The 20517-nt window shown below is 42.4% G+C and overlaps 1 protein-coding gene across 2 annotated transcripts in view; it reads right to left on the bottom strand.

The window, feature by feature from the left end:
- ANO9 (anoctamin 9) overlaps positions 1–20057 on the bottom strand; it is a 65155-nt gene extending 45098 nt beyond the window's left edge. For both annotated transcript variants that reach the window (XM_073554318.1, XM_073554319.1), the window contains exons 1-5: positions 19897–20057; positions 18615–18749; positions 16760–16856; positions 5372–5432; positions 4198–4280 (exon numbers count right to left, since the gene is read on the bottom strand). In XM_073554318.1, coding sequence (XP_073410419.1) covers positions 4198–4280; positions 5372–5432; positions 16760–16856; positions 18615–18749; positions 19897–20042 — 522 coding nt within the window. In that variant the 5' untranslated portion in view covers positions 20043–20057. The remainder of the gene's footprint in view (positions 1–4197; positions 4281–5371; positions 5433–16759; positions 16857–18614; positions 18750–19896) is intronic.
- Between the last annotated feature and the right edge of the window lie 460 nt (positions 20058–20517).

The raw sequence follows: 20517 nt of genomic DNA, 5'->3' as shown, positions 1-20517 counted from the left end.
CCTACCGGCGCATGACGCTGCATGCGCCCTGCGTCCCCTATCTTTGTCACTGGGGGCGCAGGCTGTGCGCAGTATGTGTTTGGCGGCGCATGCGCCTTTTTGACGGTGTGCCGAGCGCAACCAAACTGCAGCAGGTTGCGTTTGGCAAAGGTCGGCGCACCGTCAAAAGGACGCATGCGCCGCCAAACGCATACTGCGCACGGCCTGCGCCCCCAGTGAGAAAGATAGGGGACGCAGGACGCATGCAGCGTCATGCGCCGGTAGGCGGAGCTACCGGCGGAGGCGCGACAGGGGGCGGGGCTTAGCGGCGGCCGTGCGCAGGCCGTCGCTGCGCTCAAAAGCGCTAGTGTGAAACTAGCCTAAGCTGTGTGAGAGTACCTCAGGGTACACTCACAGCTTTAGAGCATACCAGGGGAAGGATAGCAGGATCCAGCCCCCAAAATGCCCACCTGCTCTGAGGGTGAGCGGGAAAATAGTGTGTGATTTGGTCCACCCACTGCTTGATAAAGGTTATCATCTGTACGTTGATAACTTATACAAGCATCCCACTCTTTCAGTCCCTCTCTGCTAGAGCTACCGCAGCTTGCAGTACTGTGTGCAGAAACCAGAGGGGTCTCCCTTTGTTGCTAATAGAGCAGCCTTTCCCAAAGGGTGAGAGCCGAGCCCAATGTAGCGGCAACATGGTTGTGGTCAAGTTCAAAGACAGAAGGGACGTCTTTTTCTTGACAACAATCCAAGGTACTGGCACCACGGCCACTACCATTAGAGGTACCCCAGCACAGGTCCACAAACTGGACTGTGCCCTGGGGTACAACAAACACATGGGGGAAGTTGATCTTTCTGATTAAGTCCTCTAGCCCTATAGTGCCATGTGGAAGGCTAAGGTGTTGTAAAAAAACTGTCTGTGCACATCATACAAATGGCTCTGTATAACAGATACGTGCTATCACGATGTGCAGGCCAGACCAACAACAACTTCCTTCAGTTCCAGGAGGTATTGATAAAGGCCCTGATGTTTGAAGAAGAGGAAGGAGCGGGCCCCAGCACCCCTGGAACTCAAGCTTCCCGTATGGTACCAGGGCAACATTTTCCTGGTGAGAGGAGAGCAAAAAAAAAGGTGCTGGGTGTGCTATAAAAGGGGGATAAGAAAGGAGACTCGTTTCCAATGTGAAACGTGTCCTGACAAACCTGGACTGTGTTCAATGAATGTTTCAGAATTCATCACACGTCCGTGGACTAAACACATCCTGACATTCCCCTACAGAACTCACCCACACCAGCCTGACATACACAACACCACACACACACCCCAACCTGATGTACACTAAACCACACACACCAACCTGATGTACACTACACCACACCAACCTGACATACACTACGTCAGGTTGGTGTGTGGTGTGGTATAGTGTATGTCAGGTTGGTTTGTGTGTTGTAGTGTACGTCAGGTTGTTGTGTGTGTGGTGCATACTACACCACACATATCAACCTGACATACACTACACTATACCACACCGCACACCAACCTGACGTACACTACACCACACACCAACCTAACGTACTGTATGTCAGGATGGTGTGTGGTGTATGTCAGGATGGTGTGTGTGTGTGTGTGTGTGTGGTGTATACTACACCATACACACCAACCTGACATACACTACAATACACCACACACCAACCTGACATACACTACATACTTTCCATACGCGACATGGTGTCCGCTAACAATTGGTGCTAATTTTCCATTCAAAAAGTCAAATGGCGCTCCTTCCCTTCCGAGCCCTGCCGTGCACCCAAACAGTGGTTTATGACCACATATGAGGTATCGGTGTACTCAGGAGAAATTTCCCAACACATTTTAGGATCCATTTTATCCTGTTGCCCATGTGAAAATGAAAATATTGAGGCTAAAAGAAAATTTTTGTGAAAAAAAAAGTACTTTTTCATTTTTACAGATCAATTTGTGAAGCACCTGGGGGTTCAAAGTGCTCACTATCCATCTAGATAAGTTCCTTGGAGGGTCTAGTTTCCAAAATGGGGTCACTTGTGGGGGAGCTCCAATGTTTAGGCACACAGGGGCTCTCCATACGCGACATAGTGCCTGCTGACAATTGGAGCTAATTTTGCATTCAAAAAGTCAAATGGCGCTCATTCCCTTCCAGGCCCTGCTGTGTGCCCAAACAGTGGTTTATGACCACATATGAGGTATCAGTGTACTCAGGAGAAATTTCCCAACAAATTTTAGGATCCATTTTATCCCTTGTCCATGTGAAAATGAAAAAATTGAGGCTAAAAGAACATTTTCGTTGGAAAAATTAAAATGTCCATTTTTTCCTTCCATGTTGCTTTAGTTCCTCTGAAGCACCTGAAGGGTTAATAATCTTCTTGATTGTAGTTTTGAGTAGCTTGGGGGTGCAGTTTTTGGAACGGTGTCACTTTTGGGTGTTTTCTGTCATGTAGGCCCCTCAAAGGGACTTCAAATGTGATTGAACCCTTACTGAACCCTTATAACTTCCTAACAAAAAATTTTTTTTTTAACAAAATTGTGCTGATATAAAGTAGACATGTGGGAAATGTTATTTACTAACTATTTTGTGTCACATAATTCTCTGGTTTAACAGAATAAAAAAAAAATTGAAAATTGCAAAATTTTCAAAATTTTTGCCAAATTTCTGATTTTTTCACAAATAAAATAAAAAATTAACGACCTAAATTTACCACTAACATGAAGCCCGATATGTCACGAAAAAAACAATCTCAGAATCGCTAGGATGCGTTGAAGCGTTCCTGAGTTATTACCTCATAAAGGGACACTGGTCAGAATTGCAAAAAATGGCCAGGTCAGTAAGGCCAAAATAGGCTGGGTGGTGAAGGAGTTAATGAATTGTTGCTGCAATAAAAAAACACGTAATTCTGTCGTTTTTACTTTTTTTCTCGTTACGCCGTTAAGTGATTTGGGTTAATTTTTTTTATATTGATAGATGGGGTGATTCTTAACGTGGCGATAGCAAATATGTGTATGTTTAATTTTTTTTAAGGTTTTATTTTGAATGGGGTGAAAGGGGGGTGATTTGAACTTTTATATTTTTTTATTTTTTAATATTTTTAAACATTTTTTTTTTAACTTTTGGCATGCTTCAATAGTCTCCATGGGAGACTAGAAGCTGCCAAAATCCGATCACCTCTGCTACATGCAGGCGATGATCAGATCGCCTGTATGTAGCAGAATTATCGACTTGCTATGAGTGGTGACCACCTGGCGGCGCTCATAGTAATCTGGCAGTGACAACATAGATGTCTGCTGAGACCTCTGGTTGTCATGCCAACCCAACGGTGACCTGCGGTCAAGTGATACGGGCGCTGATGGGCGGGCTGCACCCCCCTACATCACTTCCCTCATTTCTATTTATCGGCCTACCTGCTTGTTACGCTCTGCAAGCGACTTTCGACTAACATCCATACTAATCTGTACCTTCCACTCCCAGGTCCAAGACTTCTCCCAAGTTGCACCAATCCTCTGGAATGCTCTACCCAAAAAAATTAGGACTAACCACAACTTAAACAGTTTTAGGCGCTCCCTCAAAACACATCTGTTTAGGGCGGCGTATTGCTTTGCCTAATCTAAGACCTTTTATATATAGCCAATTCACTATTTCTCTAAACATAACTCTCCATCAAACCGACCGCACTTAAAATCACTACAAATAATGCCTGGTGACTACTTATCTATCCCCCATTCCCTCAAGATGGCTGGATCATCCTTGTAAATACACACCTGTACTTTGTGTCTCCCCCACCTCATTGTAGATTGCAAGCTCTTACGAGCAGGGGCGTCATTATCTTTGCTTTAATTATTGTATTATCTTTAACGTTGTTACCTATGACTTGTATATGAACTGCTGACTTGTAAAGCGCTGCGGAATATGTTGGCACTATATAAATAAAGATTATTATTGTTATTGTTAGTAAGAATTGTGGCCATTCAAAACTTTGGCTGACCATGTGGTCTTTGGCAAAATGGTGTGAGAGCCACTGCTAGTTAGCGACGGTCTATTCAGGTTCACAGAGGGGTCCCAAGTGTAGGACCTTCCTCTATAATGCCCATATATCCTAGTGGGCAAATGAAAAGAGATTGTTTAGGTGACCCCTTTACTGTAATGACACCTGAGAGCATTACCTAAGAAAATATAATACTACCTCATCCTCATCCCAGCTATACAGGTTCCACCATGAGACATCTCTTGCTCTCTGCCTCTTCCACAGCTCCAAGAATATAGTAGCTGAAGGGAAACACATTGATCATAATAAATCTTTACATGCATTTTTTTCGTCAAGTACATTGTAAAATATGTATACATATAAAGGTGTCCATATACAACCGATGAATGTTGGCTGAACCCAATCAGATTTTGGCAAGCCAGCCCAGGCAATCATTTATTGTGTAGAAGGGTGTTCCAAATCTACCATGGTGGGAGATGAAAGAAATAAGATATGTTGTCTGGCTGTGACTTATTCCTCTTTCCATTGAGAACACAAACAAACTAGACTGAGCAGAGAGGGTATGTACAGTATATACGAAGGATAGCCACCTACTGAATGATGAGTTGTCTCTCTTTGTATCTAAATGATTGACACATTAGGAAGTGCTCTAATTTTACAGTGTCCATTGAAACCTAGGGCTGTTATGCACATTAGCCTAACACTAGCCGAACCCACCGATACGAACGGGTTCTGCTGACAGTCTAAGGTGTATGTGGGGCCCTAGACAAATAGCAAAAGGTTCCAGCTCCATAAAAATTGCTTTATTCAATCTTCATTAAAAATAGATGCATAGTGGCAAATCCTCGTTTAGCAAAGTGTCAAGGCATAGCAAGGCAACGCGTTTCGATCAAACGATCTTTGTCAAGCCAGGACGGCTTTGTCAAGGATGGCTTGACAAAGATCGTTTGATCGAAACGCGTTGCCTTGCTATGCCTTGACTCTTTGGTACACGAGGATTTGCCACTATGCATCTATTTTTAATGAAGATTGAATAAAGCAATTATTTTTATGGAGCTGGAACCTTTTGCCATTTGTCTTGGATTTTCCGGTGTCTTCACGGCTGTTCCGAGCACCACGTGGCTGTATTTGGTGAGCTGGCTAATTTCTTCTTATATTGTATGTGGGACCCTAACAGATAATTGTCGGAGGAGCTAATGATCCAGCATGTCCAATTTTGAACTGTCAATCCGCTCTCGAGTTGTTCATTTAATTATCTTTACTTGCTTCTTATTCGAAGGCGTGATACTGTTTACTCCTGTACCAATATTGGCCCCATTATCTGTTCACCTTCCAAAATTTTCACACAATCAATTTATAGTGATTTTCTTACCCCACACTGCCATTATCATAGCAAAGAAAACTGTGCCCTCGTTGTCAAATAAATGCGTAACCTGCACAGTAAAGAAAAAAATAAATTGATGTGATTTTGCCTTCATTGAATTATGGTTAACAAAAATGTGTCTTGACCCAAATGTAAATTTCTTCTAAAATTAAAGTAAGTTTAAGTTTCTGATGAACAGTATCCGTTTCTAGAATGCTAATAAAAAATCTTTTACAGTGGACGTGTCACTGGATTTCACAATACAAAGTGTAAACATTATTCAACAACTCTTAGGATGCATTTACTCTGGCCGATAATCGGAACGAGCGTTCTTGATTATCGGCCTCTCTATATAGACCGCCAATCACCTGCAAAATGCTAACTTGTTAAGTGGAATGATTTTTAATCTTGCTTAAAGATTATCGAATTCAGCAACACACTCTGTGTAATCAGAACATGTGCTATCAAGAGCAAGGATATTTAATGTGCACTGAAATATTGTTCTGTGCCCATCTTAGTGCAGTCACCCTGTCTAAGCAGGCTATTAAAAGACTGCTGATCAGCTTGCATGTAGCCAATCATTGGTCATGTAACGGCCACGATGGGGCTGTGCAATTGCACCCTTAGGCTAAGTTCACACGTAGCGGAATTCCCGTGGAAGTTACCACGAGAATTCCGGAATTCCATTCGGCGGGAAAATCGCATTTTAAATTCCCGCGATTTTCCCACAGAAAAACTAGCGATTTGCAAGAGTAATTAGCTTGCAGAATGCTAGAGTTTTCCAAGCGATCTGTAGCATCGCAAGGAGAACTGATTGACAGGTTGGTCACACTCGTCGAACAGTGTTTGACAAGTGTGACCAACTTTTTACTACTGATGCTGCCTATGCAGCATCAGTAGTAAAAGATAGGATGTAAAAAATAATTAAAAAATTAAAAATATTGTTATTCTCACCTTCCGGCGTCCCGTGCAGCCTTCCCACCTCTCTCCATGCTCCCGGCATCTTCCGGTCCCAGTAATCCATGCGCAAATGACCGCGAGACATCGCGCTCCCGTGAGGTCAACACGGTCATTCTCGCAAAGGATTACTGGGACCGGAAGACGCCGGAAACGTGGAGAGAGGCGGGAAGAAGATCGCCGGCTGTCGGAAGGGGAGAATAATACAATATTTTTTATTTTCATTCTATTTTTTACAGGGATATGGTACCCACAGCCCGGAGGACAGTCTCCTCTCCTCCACCCTCTGGGTACCATCCGCAAATGTTCTGCTTACTTTTCGCATGGTGGGCACAGCCACATGCGGAAAGTAAGCAGAACAATGCATTCCTATGTGTGTGGAATCGCCGCGATTCCGCAAAATTAATGAGCATGCTGCGATTCCGCTGCGGGAAAATCGACAGCATTCGCACAGCATTGCGGAATCCCATAGGATTGCATGGGATGCTGTTTTTTTGCGTTTTTGCGGCAAAATCGCAAGTTTAAAATCACCGCGAAAACGCAAAAAAAATGCTACGTGTGAACCCAGCCTTAGGGTATGTTTCCACGTTAAGTATTGGCAGCGCTTTGAACGCAGCAGATATCCGCTTCATCCAAAGTGCTACCGGCTTTTGTACCCACGGTGATTCCCCATGTGCTCATTGAACACATGCGGAATCACCGCATCCTATACATAGGACGGTGCAATTTATCTTGCGGAGACTGAGTGTCTATGCAAGATAAATAGACATGCTGTGGTCTATAAAGACGCATGGCATGTGCATATACGCAGGGATGCCAGAGGGGTCCCTGCACGCATAGTGGAGATGGGATTTCATAAAATCCCGTCCACTATGCTGTAACATCTGGCCGCAGCAAATACTGAACGTGGAAACATACCCATAGACTTAAGGTGGCTGGTGTATTTATTTATAAAATTCTTCGCCAGTATGGCTGTGTAATCCAAAAAATCCAGTTAGAGCTAGGCTCATCAGTAACTTATTTTAATATTTGTGAAAGTCTCTTTTCCTCTAAGGAGTATGCAGATATTCTTACATAGATTTTCAGTGAACCAACCACATCCAGTCTGGGAGAACCCTTTAACAATGTCTGTCTGTTGACAGATCTTCCTTAATCATTTCATAGTTACTGCAATGAAATATAAAACGGCCAAAACAATAAAAAAAAAACATTTTGGTCGTAGCTGGATGTCAATGAATGGTGATGTGCAGATTGCAGATGAAAGGGAGGATGTATTGAAAAAGACAACTGCATTGTTTCCATCTCTTTGCTTAACTTTCATAAATATCAATGGAGAGAACTATGTGCAGCCACCTCTCTATTGGAGTCAGCAGGAAATGCTGCCTATACTAAAGGATAGTTCTCATTTCTTTAAAGTTTAAAATTGCAGTGGGTTTGTAAGAACAAGGTACTCTGAAATATATTATTATTAAAAATTTCTCAAGAACGCAGGGATCTTATTAATAGAGCTTGTAAGCGCCGCTCTGGAACTGCCGCAACACACTGTTACCTCCCAATCTGGCTGCGTTCAATGTAACTGCAAGCCTCTGATGCTGCAGATACAAAGCTGCCTCTGCTTGCAGCATCTGAGCGAACAATTCAGGCCTGTGGCATGATAATGCCGCTTGTTCAAACTGTCAATCATACAGTAGCACATCACTGCCTAGCATGCAGGAAGCCCGGTACTAGTGGAGCTATGTGCTCCAGAAGACTAGATGAGACCACCACTTTAAATAGCACTCTCCTGTGGATTTACAAAAAGTATACATGATGTGAAAATGGCCTTCATGAATGGAGCAGAGATGCAATACCAGACACACAATTCCCACTATCCTTAGAACAGCTATGGTAAAAATTAAGAGACCACTGCACAGTTTTATAAAAATCAGCTTCTCCACATGTCTGACAGCCATTCCATTCCAGTGTCAGTTGAATTCCAACCAGAGTACACCTCATTCTACTTAATGTGCTTCTGATTAGGTGATCACCTGAACCAAATCTTATTTAACAAAGGAAAGTATAAAAAACCCTGCTGTGGTGTTCACAATCCTCTTGCAATTGGACAGGCTGGATGGCAAAACAAGTGCTAGTAATACCCCAATAGTAATAGGAATGAAAAAATAACTTTTAACCATGCCAAAGGAGTTGAAAAGAAAAGTCTTGAGTGAGTAAAAGAAAGGCCCCATTCTGGCTTTACTAGCAGAGGGATACAGTGAGCGTCATGTTGCCTCCATCCTCAAAATTTCTAAGATGGCAGTCCATTACAACAAAGTCAAGCAGCAGACATTGGGCACAACAAAGCTACAGACCAGCAGGGGGCGAAAACGACTCTTCACTGACTGGGATGACCGAATGTCACTCAGCAACCACAGGATGAGATCAAGTGACCTACAAAAGGAATGGCAAATGGCAGCTGGAGTGAAGTGCACAGCAACAACAGTTCGTAACAGGTTCCTAGAGGCAGGGCTCAAGTCATGTAAAGCTAAAAGAAAGCCTTTCATTAATGATAAGCAAAGGAGAGCCAGGCTGGTTTGCCAAAGACCATAAGGATTGGACCATAGAGGACTGGAGTAAGGTAATCTTCTCTGATGAGTCTAATTTTCAGCTTTGCCCAACACCTGGTCAACTAATGGTTATATATAGTCCCTCTTAAGCTGGGTGTCTGTTTTGGACCCGGAGAGACTCTACCACTATTCACAGGTAGGTAGGTTTTAACGTTAGAGAGTATAGTTACTGTCCCAAATGGGTACACCTTGCCGTGGTGGGACAGCTTTCTGCTTTTTTGATCAAAACAGTGTTTACTAAGTACCCTATGTTTATTTATTGCACTTGCTTTTTTACTTATTTATTTTCATTGGGGTATATGCACACATTGTTTTTTCCTTTGGTTTTGTAATCTTCTCTGATGAGTCTAATTTTCAGCTTTGCCTAACACCTTGTCGTCTAATGGTTAGACGGAGACCTGGAGAGGCGTACAAGCCACAGTGTCTTGCACGCACTGTGAAATTTGGTGGAGGATCAGTGATGATCTGGGGATGCTTCAGCAAGGCTGGAATTGGGCAGGTTAATGTTTGAGAAGGACGGATGAATCAAGCCGCAAGGTTATCCTGGAAAAACAGTTGATTCCTTCTGCTCAGGCAATGTTCCCCAACTCTGAGGACTGTTTTTATCCAGCAGGACAATGCGCCATGCCACACAGCTAGGTCAATCAATGTGTGGATGAAGGACCATCACATCAAATCCCTGTCATGGCCAGCCCAATCTCCAGACCTGAACCCCATTGAAAACCTCTAGAATGTAATCAAGAGGATGATGGATAGTCACAAGCCATCAAAGAAGAACTGCTTAAATGTTTGCGCCAGGAGTGGCATAAGGTCACCCAAAAGCAGTGTGAAAGACTGGTGGAAAGCCTGCCAAGACGCATGAAAGCTGTGATTAACAATCATGGTTATTCCACAAAATATTGATTTCTGGACTTCCGGTTCCTTAGCCCGCATGTGAGGAGCAAGGCTTCCAGCGCTCCCCAACCCCCTGCTAAAAGGCAGAATTTACACCGCACATCAGACCCCTGGAGTACCGGGAACGGGAGGAGAGGAAGGTCCGGCCCTGCTGCACCACTGCATGGACAGATACGTCCTCAGGAACAGCTGTAGGGGAGCAGCTCAAAGCCGAGGGAGGGAGACACGCGCGCCTTCCAAGATGGCGCCGGCGCCGACCTCAGCAGCGGCAGTAGCTGCTGCAAAACAAACGGAGAGGAAAGGGGAGCAGGGAGGAAGGAGAGACGGCAGGGCTGCGACACACAAGTCTGGGGAAACCGCGACTGGGAAGCCCAAGGAGACCCAGGGTACCCCTAAGGTATGCACTCTCCCTGACGCGCTATATGCCCCTGCATCCCCAACTGCCACGGAGGAACGCGGTGACTATGAGGAGCGCGACCCCCCTAGGCTGCAGATACCGGAGATGGATTATAAAAAGCTGGCAGGGGAGGTGGCAGGACATTTGCTGCCTGAAATCACGTCTAAGCTGAGGGACTACATAGGATCAGCTTTGCATGACATGCAGACGCACCTGGATGAAACTGCTGAGAAGGTTTCCGCAGTGGAGACACGTGTATCTACACTGGAAGACACTGTTTATGATGACCAGACAACAATATCTAGACTATCTAAAGAAAATCTGATTTTGAGAGATAAAATTGATGATCTGGAAAACAGATCCAGACGGAGAAATATCCGGATTATAGGAATCTCTGAAAAATTCCCCATAAAGGACTTAAGAAATCTGTGCGAAAATATGATCCCCGAGGCATTGGGGATCGAGGCGGGGAAGATAATAGAGCGAGTACACCGCATTGGTCCCCAAAAGAACTCGTCCGAATTGGGTAACCAGATAAGACCTAGGCAAATCATTACCAAATACCTGAACTTTTCGGACAAAAATGATGTAATTCAGTCCTATAAAAGACTTAGACGACCCCTTGAAATTAGGGGGGAAAAAGTGCTCTTATTCGAAGACTTTTCTGCAGAAGTGACCAGGCAACGCAGAGCTTTCAGTGTGATATGCACAGAATTACATAAAAACAATGTACGATTCCAATTGAGATACCCGGCAACCCTCTACATTAGACATCAAGATGGCTCTTCACATTCATTTTACAATCCCAAAGAGGCAGAGAAATATCTCAAGACCCTGGGAGTCGACCACACAGAGGATGCAAGATCGCAGGGAAGCGCAAACAGTCCCAGAGATCATCTAAAGAGCTGGCCGACATACACTGAGGATAGAAGCCCGAATCTAGCATCGGATCTACCGAAGGCCCAGAGAACGTCCAAACAATCCGGGAAGGTTTGAAGAACGGTGTATGGGTTGCTACTGAGGACAGAATGGGTTTTGATGTATAGTTTTTTTTCTTTTCTCTTTCCGGGGTCTGAACACCTCTCGGACTGCCCGAGGTATTTGTATTCTATATGTCTGACTGTAACTGATCACGCAATAATGGGAGAGAGGAAAGGGGGGAGGGGAGCAAGGGAAGGAAAATGTGCGGGGAAGAAGTGAAGTCAAGAATGGTACGCCAATCTGGACAAGGGTCCTGGAGACGTTCTTCAGGTTCCTTAGGGGATAAGGGGGCAGGGAAAATGTTAATTTTGGTTCAATTGGTTTGTTGGGGGTATAACTGTAGTTTTGATTTTCCTGTTAAGATACTTGCAAACGGCGCTCGTAGGCTATCAAGGCGACAGACAATTGGCTCATATGGACAAAGCAGGATAGGCAGCTCCCATGCTCGTGCCCCTGTATTAGGTGTCATTGGGACACCTACGCTTGGCCCACCTAAAAAAAAATAAAAAATTTATGAGGATAGTTACTTGGAATGTAAAGGGCCTGAGGTCCCCACAGAAGAGGCTAATGATTCTTAGACATCTTAAACGTATTAAGCCAGATATAGCCCTATTACAAGAGACACATTTGGAGTTGTCGGACTTCAAGAGGATGGAAAAATTGTGGGTGGGCAAAACATATGGGTCCCCAGCTATTAATAACAAGGCAGGAGTACTAATTTTAATAGATAAAAATTTCCAGCACCAGATGGTGAACACTACAACGGACCATGAGGGGAGGCTACACTCGATCACCATAACGGCATCTGGTAGCACATACAAAATAATGAACGTTTATGCCCCCAACGAAAACAACAAAACATACTATCATTATCTAGAACAAGAAATATTGAAAGATCCCACACAGAATCTGATAATCGGGGGGGATTTTAATTCGGTGGTGAATATCTTAGAAAATAGAAAAAACAAATCACGGGGGACACCGGGACTGAGAGGCCAAGATAAAGTAATTCCCCCATTGCTAAAAAACACGGGCCTGACTGACACTTGGAGATATCTGCACCCACAGGATAGGGAGTTCACTTTCTATTCACCCACCAGGGATGCGTGGTCGAGGATAGATCATTTCTTTGTCTCCCCGCCTATCCTTAACAAATTGCTGTCGGCTACAATACACGATCTGGTGATATCGGATCATGCGCCTGTGATAATAGAACTGGCAGATACGTTCCCTAGAGGAACAGACTATCTATGGAGATTTCCTAGTTACTTACATGACAACGAGGATTTCGAATTAAAACTGAGGGAGTGGTGGGGAGAGATAAGAGAAGACAATAGGGCACACGAGACTAACTCACCCCTACTATGGGAAACAATTAAAGTAGTCATGAGGGGAAAAATAATTTCATACACGTCAGCTTTAAAAAAAAAAAAACACAGGAAAAGTACACAGCACTCACGAATAGGCTCAGACAGACTTATACCCTATTTCAAAGCCACCCCAACAAATTAAATAAGGATAACTGGTTAATGGAACAAAGAGAATTTAATACTTGGATGGCAAAGAGGGAACAATTATTTAAATCATCTAGCGAGGCCAAATTCCATAGATATGGAAATAAAGCAGGAAAACTGATGGCCTCTATGGTCAGGAATAGATTCTTTGCGCAAGGCCCTTTCCATCTAAAAGACCTAAATGACAACATACAGAATAAACCAAAAGAAATAGCCAGTATTCTGGGAAAATACTATAAGAACCTTTATATGGATAAGGCGGATCGGGGAATACCGACGATTGCATTACTCGACCGACCAGACATCCCGAAGTTATCAGATGAACAAAAACAATTCCTAAATACACCCATCACACAAGAAGAAATTAAACAGACAATTAGGAACTTGGGGAATGGGAAAGCCCCGGGCCCTGATGGCTATTCGGGAGAATTTTTTAAGATCTTACAGGACGAAGCATCCCCTGTTTTAGAAAAATTATTTAACGGGATACTAGAAGGGAAACCCATGACGAGGCCCAGCAAATTAGCATATATCAAAGTTTTACCAAAACCAGGAAAGGATCCCCTGTCGCCGGGATCATATCGTCCCATTTCCTTAATAAATGTAGATAACAAAATAATGTCTAAAATCCTGGCCGATAGATTGGCAGAAATATTACCACACCTAATTTCAGAATCACAGGCGGGCTTTGTTAAGGGTAGGTCGGCAACGAGCAACATGAGAAAAGTCATGTTGGTTTTGGACAGGGTAAACCTCAATCCCACTCCAAGTGAAAAACCAGCACTACTAACAATCGATGCCGAAAAAGCATTTGACAATGTCAGGTGGGAATGGCTTTTCAGGGTATTGGCAAGAATGGGTTTTGATGGCTCCTTCCTGACCTACATCACAGAGATATATTCAAAGCCGGAGGCCCAGATCTACATTCCAGGTTTCCTCTCGGACAGATTCCCACTGTCCAGGGGGACAAGGCAGGGGTGTCCTTTGTCACCTCTGCTATTCAATATAGCTCTGGAACCTTTGGTGAGAGAGCTGTCTGACCCGCAGCGGTTTCCTGGCATTCAGATCGGTGGGGAGGCAGTGCTCGCTACTTTCTTTGCCGATGATATTTTGCTTTTCCTAAGGGATCCCTTTGTGCAGGTGGAATCGGCTATAGAAACGATCAATACATATGGGGACTACGCGGGTTTTAAAATTAACAAGATTAAATCCGAACTGCTTCCCCTGGGAAGGTGGGACGCGGCGAATAGACAGAAATTAAATAGAGCTCAATTGGGGGTGGGCATGGCGAAATCTTATATTAAATATCTAGGCATTAAAATAGGGGGGGAGCCATCATCTATATACAAATTAAACTACCCTCCATTAATAGCAAATATAGTAAATGATCTAGTAAAGTGGAAGGATCTGCCATTAAATTTGACAGGGAGAATACAGCTTATTAAAATGATGAGTACTTCAAAACTAATGTACCACCTTCAAACGATCCCACTCCTGCTGAAACACAATGATGTAAAATCCTTGAATTCTGCGTTCTCCAAATTTATTTGGAGAAACAAAAAACTACGCATAAGTCTCAAAAAGTTGATGACTCCAAAGATGGAAGGGGGCTTAAACTTATCAAGTGTTAGAAACTACAATATAGCGTGCCTGACAAGGTATTTTTTAAACTGGTTGCATGGAGAGAGTAAATATTCGGCCTATGCCATAGAGAGGGATTATGCCCAACCTTGGGATCTTAGGTCCTTGTTGCACGCAAGACTAAAGATGCTTCCAGCCAAAATCAAAAATTCTTTGATATTTCGGGATACTATTGCCACCTGGAAGACGGTGAGAAAAAAAATACAAACTTCCGTTCCGAATTTCTAAATACCTCCCAATGTGGAATAACATAGAATTTTTACCGGGAGTAGAGAATAAATTGTTTAAGGAATGGAGAGACAGGGGTATACAGGAGATAGCTCATTTGACTCATCCTACAGAGAATAGATGGCTAAGACAAAACGAAATAAGAGAAAAATTTGATCTCCAAAAATTTCAAACGGTACAATTTGAACAGATTAGGTATCATATCATGTCCCACTTAATAGACACGCAGGCGGAGTTCACATGCAACGAGTTCGATAGAATGGTAGATGCAGCAAAAAACTTCTTGTCTATTTCAACGCTGTACAGCACGATGAGAGGGGTGCTTTTAGATAGTCATCCAGATACCTTCTATAAAAAATGGGAATCGCAACTGGAGGAAAGGGCTATTGGAGACAAAATAAGGAAGGGGTGGACTAAAGCTCGCCAGTCCCTTATTAATGAAAGCTGGAGAGAAACTCAATTCAAAATAATACATAGGGCAATATACGCCTTCCAGTTTCCAAGGAGCTCTGATAAGCCAGAAAGACTCACGAAATGTCCCAAATGTAATACCCCATATACTGACTTACTTCATGGCCTGCTGATTTGCAAGCAGGTGGCAGACATGTGGGTTGCAGTTAGAAAATATATAAAGAACATTTGGGATTGGGGCGATGAAATCCCGAGAGATTTGGTTTTATTTCACCACTGGGAAAGGTGCCCCGATGCTCATGTAGGGGGGGGGGGCCCCCGCAGGTCGTCCACATAATCATAATGCTCATGAAAAAACTATTATTAAAAAACTGGCTACAGAAGGACATGCCCACCATAAAAGAACTCTCGGGACGCCTGAAACATGTAATGCTAATGGAGAGGTTAGAGGCAGAGAAGAGGAAGTCTTGCGAAACATCTAGATTTTTTACAAAATGGAGGCATTATATTGTGGAGCACTGTAATAAGGAGGAAATACAACGCATAGTTGGTCCTTTCAGAGACACAACGTGGTACCACAGGGAATCATTGGGGGGAACACTGGGAATATTAAGCCTGAACTGAAGCAAATGATTTCTGTGAGCCAAAGAAAGTCAAAGATAAAAGGTCTTAGGGTCTGTGAGCGAGTAGGTTTTTTTTTTTTTACAAAGCAAGGGAGGAAAAGGTTTTAGGGTTTTTGGGGGGTGGGAGAGATTGTTGGGGAGGGATAAGGGCAACAAGGTCAAGGTTGATCTTCTAATATGTAATCATAGGGAGGAAGTGAGACGCTAATGATTATTAGACAGACTGCTACGAGGTGTACATGTTTACAATTATGGCTGCGAGGATGCGTTTCTCCAAACTATGCAACTATGTACCATGACTTGTATCTGTGGTTTCTTTTTCTTTTTGTTTGGTAACAAAAAAAAATTGTAATAAAAATAGAGTTTAAAAAAAATATTGATTTCTGAACTCTTCCTGAGTTAAAACATTAATATTGTTTCTAAATGATTATGAACTTGTTTTCTTAGCATTCTTTGAGGTCTGCAAGCCCTGCATTTTTTGTTATTTTGAGCCATTTCTCATTTTCTGAAAATAAATACAAAATGTATTGTTTGGTAATTCGGAGACAAGTTGTCAGTAGTTTATAGAATAAAAAAGCAATTTACATTTTACTCAAAAATATACCTATAAAGAGAAAAATCAGACAAACTGAAAATTTTGCAGTGGTCTCTTTAATTTTTGCCAGAGCTGTATTTCACCTCAATTGGGCTGAGATGCAGTACTTTACAAAGAAACACAGAGCAGTATTAGGTAAAACGTAAAAGTGGAGCATCACTGTCTTCTCATCCTCCTTATTGGTGGTTGTTCCAGTAGATTGATCTGCACCAGTCACATTGTAGCAAAATATCATTTTGAAATGTCATTGATTCATAGTTCAGTTATGAAACCCTCTTTGTATCGGCACGTTATACGTAATGATCCAGACTTTACTGGATCTCTGTTGTTAGCTACAAGGTTATCATGTGACATGAGTGATACATTTGTCATGTTCACTTCAAATTATCTTATTAGGAATAATGTGTACCGAATATGGATGTCTGCAGATACTAGTATAAAAGATCTGTGGCCAGTGTGGAAGTATGGAATATGTCAATGCAATGGGCTTATCAATTCATGTAAGCTACAAACCTTATAATAGATGGACACTTGGTGATCATTCAGATCTTACCTTTGCATACGTACAAGTGTCAGATAATGGCCAGTATGGGCAATTCTGGTCACAGAGAGGACACATCAATGTTGCGTTCGCGGTGCAAATCTCTTGACTAAAGGCAATAAGAGAATACGATGGTTTTACTGCACAGTATTAATGGCTATTCAACTATCCATTAGATCTGCAGTTGCTTAGTCCAGTTGATATAGAGTGAAAACTAACAATAAATGCCTTGCACCAAGAGAGTCTGGCCTGCCAGGACTAAGCCAGGCCTTGAGATTATTGTAAATATCTACTGTAGTTGTTTGTTATCTTATTGGAGTGATATGTGCATATTGGGCAGTGAAGGAGGTCCCACAGTGCAAGATTTCCTCTAGAATTAAAGACATAGATGATAAATCAAAAGGTAGGAGGTAAGTGGAATATTGAGTGCAGATCTTGACGATAGTGATATTGTCCAAAAAAATCCCTTGTGCGAGTGGAGCATTAGTGAAAATTGGCAATCACTAATAATTTTTTTGTCTGTGGAAGTGATGGTCACACATGCTCACTACCGTTATTTTCACATAAGGAACTTTGAGCCCAAACGCGCAGGATTAGTTACCCGTTGTTTCCCCTGGATACCCGATCAGGACCATTGAGCACGCTGGTATCCAGGGTAAACAGCGGGTAACTAAGCACCACGCGGCTCTTAGGCCTGTTTCACACTTCAGTTTTTGTCCATCAGTCAAGATCCGCCATTTTGCAAAAAAAACGGATCAGCCATTTTGCTTGGCGGATCCGTTTTTTTCCCATTGAGTTGCATTACTGGCGGATCTTGACGGATGGCCATCCGTTGGATCCGTTTTTTTGCGGATCCGCCAAAATATTGACGTCCGCCGACATGCCCGAACGGAGCATGTAACGTTTTTTCGGGCGGCAGGATCCGCACTTCACACTGCGCATGCCCGAAAGACTTCACTCAGCCTGAAATTTAATCCTAAAGTCTGTTCTGGCGGCTGGAAAAAAATCTCTCTCTCTCTCCTTCCTCCCCAGGCTACGGTTCCTTTAAAATTCTTCATTCATCGGATCCGTAAAAAAAAACGGTCTGGTGGCATCTGTTCACATCAGTTTAGCAACGGATCCGCTTTCCGCCATTTTGGCGGATTTTAACTGATACAAAAAACTGAAGTGTGAAACAGGCCTTAGGGACCCGCTGTTTTACCCTGGATACTAGCTCCCAGCATCTGCTGTATGGCGCTGGGAGCTCGCTGATCGTTGGTCTCTCGCTGTCACACGCAGCGATGTGTGCTGCCCAGCGGGAGACCAATGAAAGATTTATGGCCCAGACCATTAGGCAACGAGTAACGATCAACCAACTGATTGTTGCTACGTGTCACACGCAACAACGTCATTTCGACATCGCTGCAACGTCACCAAACTGGTGACGTTGCAACTATATCTTTCACAATATCGTTGCGTGTAACGGGACCTTTACACAGTTCCCATTGAACACAATGGAATGATCATGTAATGCATGGACATGTGGGATCCTCCACAGCAATAACTGCTCTTCATAGGGAACATTTGTACAAGATGATTATATATAGTCTATAAAATGCTAGCAATAAAGCAAGTACTGACTGGCTCCTGAGTTTTAGAAATATTTCACCCCTTACATCATATAGTATGAGTACTGCTGTAGAAGTGAAAAAGAAACCACCTAGAAAAATATTGAATATTCAAGAAGCTGAAAATGAAGGAAAACAGGTTTTGCTTTTCTTGCATCCATCTCTTAAATATCACTTCAATGAACCATGCCTATGCCTTCACAGACACTGCTAAGACTATAGTTCCATACAAACATAAAACAAATGTTAGTGAGTCTTACCTGATTTTGCTGGAATTGAAATGCACAAACCCATAAAAAAAGACCGCTACTCCTATTACAGCTGCAGGACCCAGCATGAGGGTGTACCACCCAAGCCATGCAAAATATAGGGCCACTTTCTCTCCAAAATACTCTCTGCAAAAGAACAGTTCCACTTTAAATCAACATGGCATGGGAACCAAAGACAAAAAAAATCAAAGTAAGGTTGTATATGATACATGTATATATGTTCTGTGTTTTTGAAAAATTATGGCAAAAGTCATAATGCACGGCAATCTATTGTAGCGCTATGCAATCTTTAAGTTATACGGAACCATAATACAGTGATCATAAAAGTGTGTGCTTAACTATGGAGACACATTTTTGTGATGGTTTCAATATGAATCAAATAGGAAAAAAATTGAGTTTGTATTGCAACATTATCATCAACTTGTACTTGAAATATATTTCCATAATTCTGCGCCATACAGAGGCGCCATACATTGACTTGTGGCAATATTCTGTGTGTTATCCCTGTGTTGGTCACTCCTTGCACAACCCTTTTTTACAATGCTGATTTCCCTTGTTTAAATAATAAAAAACATCCTCCACTTCAGCATCTGCGCCATTCTGATTGGTTCCAAATTTGTTTTGCATTAGGACAATGATGCCGAACATACAGTCAAGGTCAATAAGAACTGTCCACAGTATAAAAAAAAAACAGAGTTCTGGATATGGCCCCGAAAAGCCCTGATCTCAGCATCACTGAGACTGTCTGGGATTACATGAAGAGACAGAAGAATTTGCACAAGTGACATCTACAGAAGATCTGTGGTTAGTTCTCTAAGATGTTTGGAACAACCTTCCTACCGAGAGCCTTCAAAAACTGCGTACAAGTGACAAGTACGGTACCTAGAAGAATTGATGCTTTAATGTGGTTTTGAAAGCAAAGGGCGCTCACAACAAATATTGATTTGATTTCAATTCTACTTTTGTTCCTTCATGTTCTATTTTGTTAACTAAAAATAAACTATTAGCACCCCTATTTTGGAGAGCATTCTTGTTGTTTCCACAACTGTTTACAACTTTAGCACAGCAATATTTTGGCCGGCAAGGGAAACCAGGGAGACAGGCTGTTAGTGGATCAGCATTATATATATAGCATTATATATATTTCGGATAGTTTACATACCAGGAGAATGGGGTAAGCAATGTATTTCTCATATTAAATATTGCAATTAATATTGGTGTTTGTGAGGCTGCAATGATGATGTTAAGATAATACAGAATACCCTCAAATTACCTAATCTGTGGCACTGGCTGCCGGTAAATGACATCTCGCCATCTTGCCCACTTTTCCTTTAGATTTTTACCAGTTGTTTCTTCAAGCTGTAAAATAGAGAGAAATAAGTAATGCACTTTAATACAGAAGGAGGTTAACCCCTTCATGACCCAGCCTATTTTGACCTTAATGACCTGGCCATTTTTTGCAATTCTGACCAGTGTCCCTTTATGAGGTAATAACTCTGGAACGCTTCAACGCATCCTAGCGATTCTGAGATTGTTTTTTCGTGACATATTGGGCTTCATGTTAGTGGTAAATTTAGATCGATAATTTTTGCGTTTATTTGTGAAAGAATCAGAAATTTGGCGAAAATTTTGAAAATTTCGCAATTTTCAAATTTTGAATTTTTATTCTGTTAAACTAGAGAGTTATGTGACACAAAATAGTTACTAAATAACATTTCCCACATGTCTACTTTACATCAGCACAATTTTGGAAGCAAAATATTTTTTTGTTAGGAAGTTATAAGGGTTAAAAGTTGACCAGCGATTTCTCATTTTTACAACAAAATTTACAAAACCATTTTTTTTTAGGGACCACCTCACATTTGAAGTTACTTTGAGGGGTCTATATGGTAGA

This window comes from Dendrobates tinctorius, unplaced genomic scaffold (genome assembly GCF_039654945.1).
Source record: "Dendrobates tinctorius isolate UK_male_01 unplaced genomic scaffold, ASM3965494v1 ptg000211l, whole genome shotgun sequence".
NCBI classification, from domain to species: domain Eukaryota; kingdom Metazoa; phylum Chordata; class Amphibia; order Anura; family Dendrobatidae; genus Dendrobates; species Dendrobates tinctorius.
The sequence above is the reverse complement of the archived record's forward strand: the minus strand, read 5'-3'. Positions and strand labels throughout refer to the sequence as shown.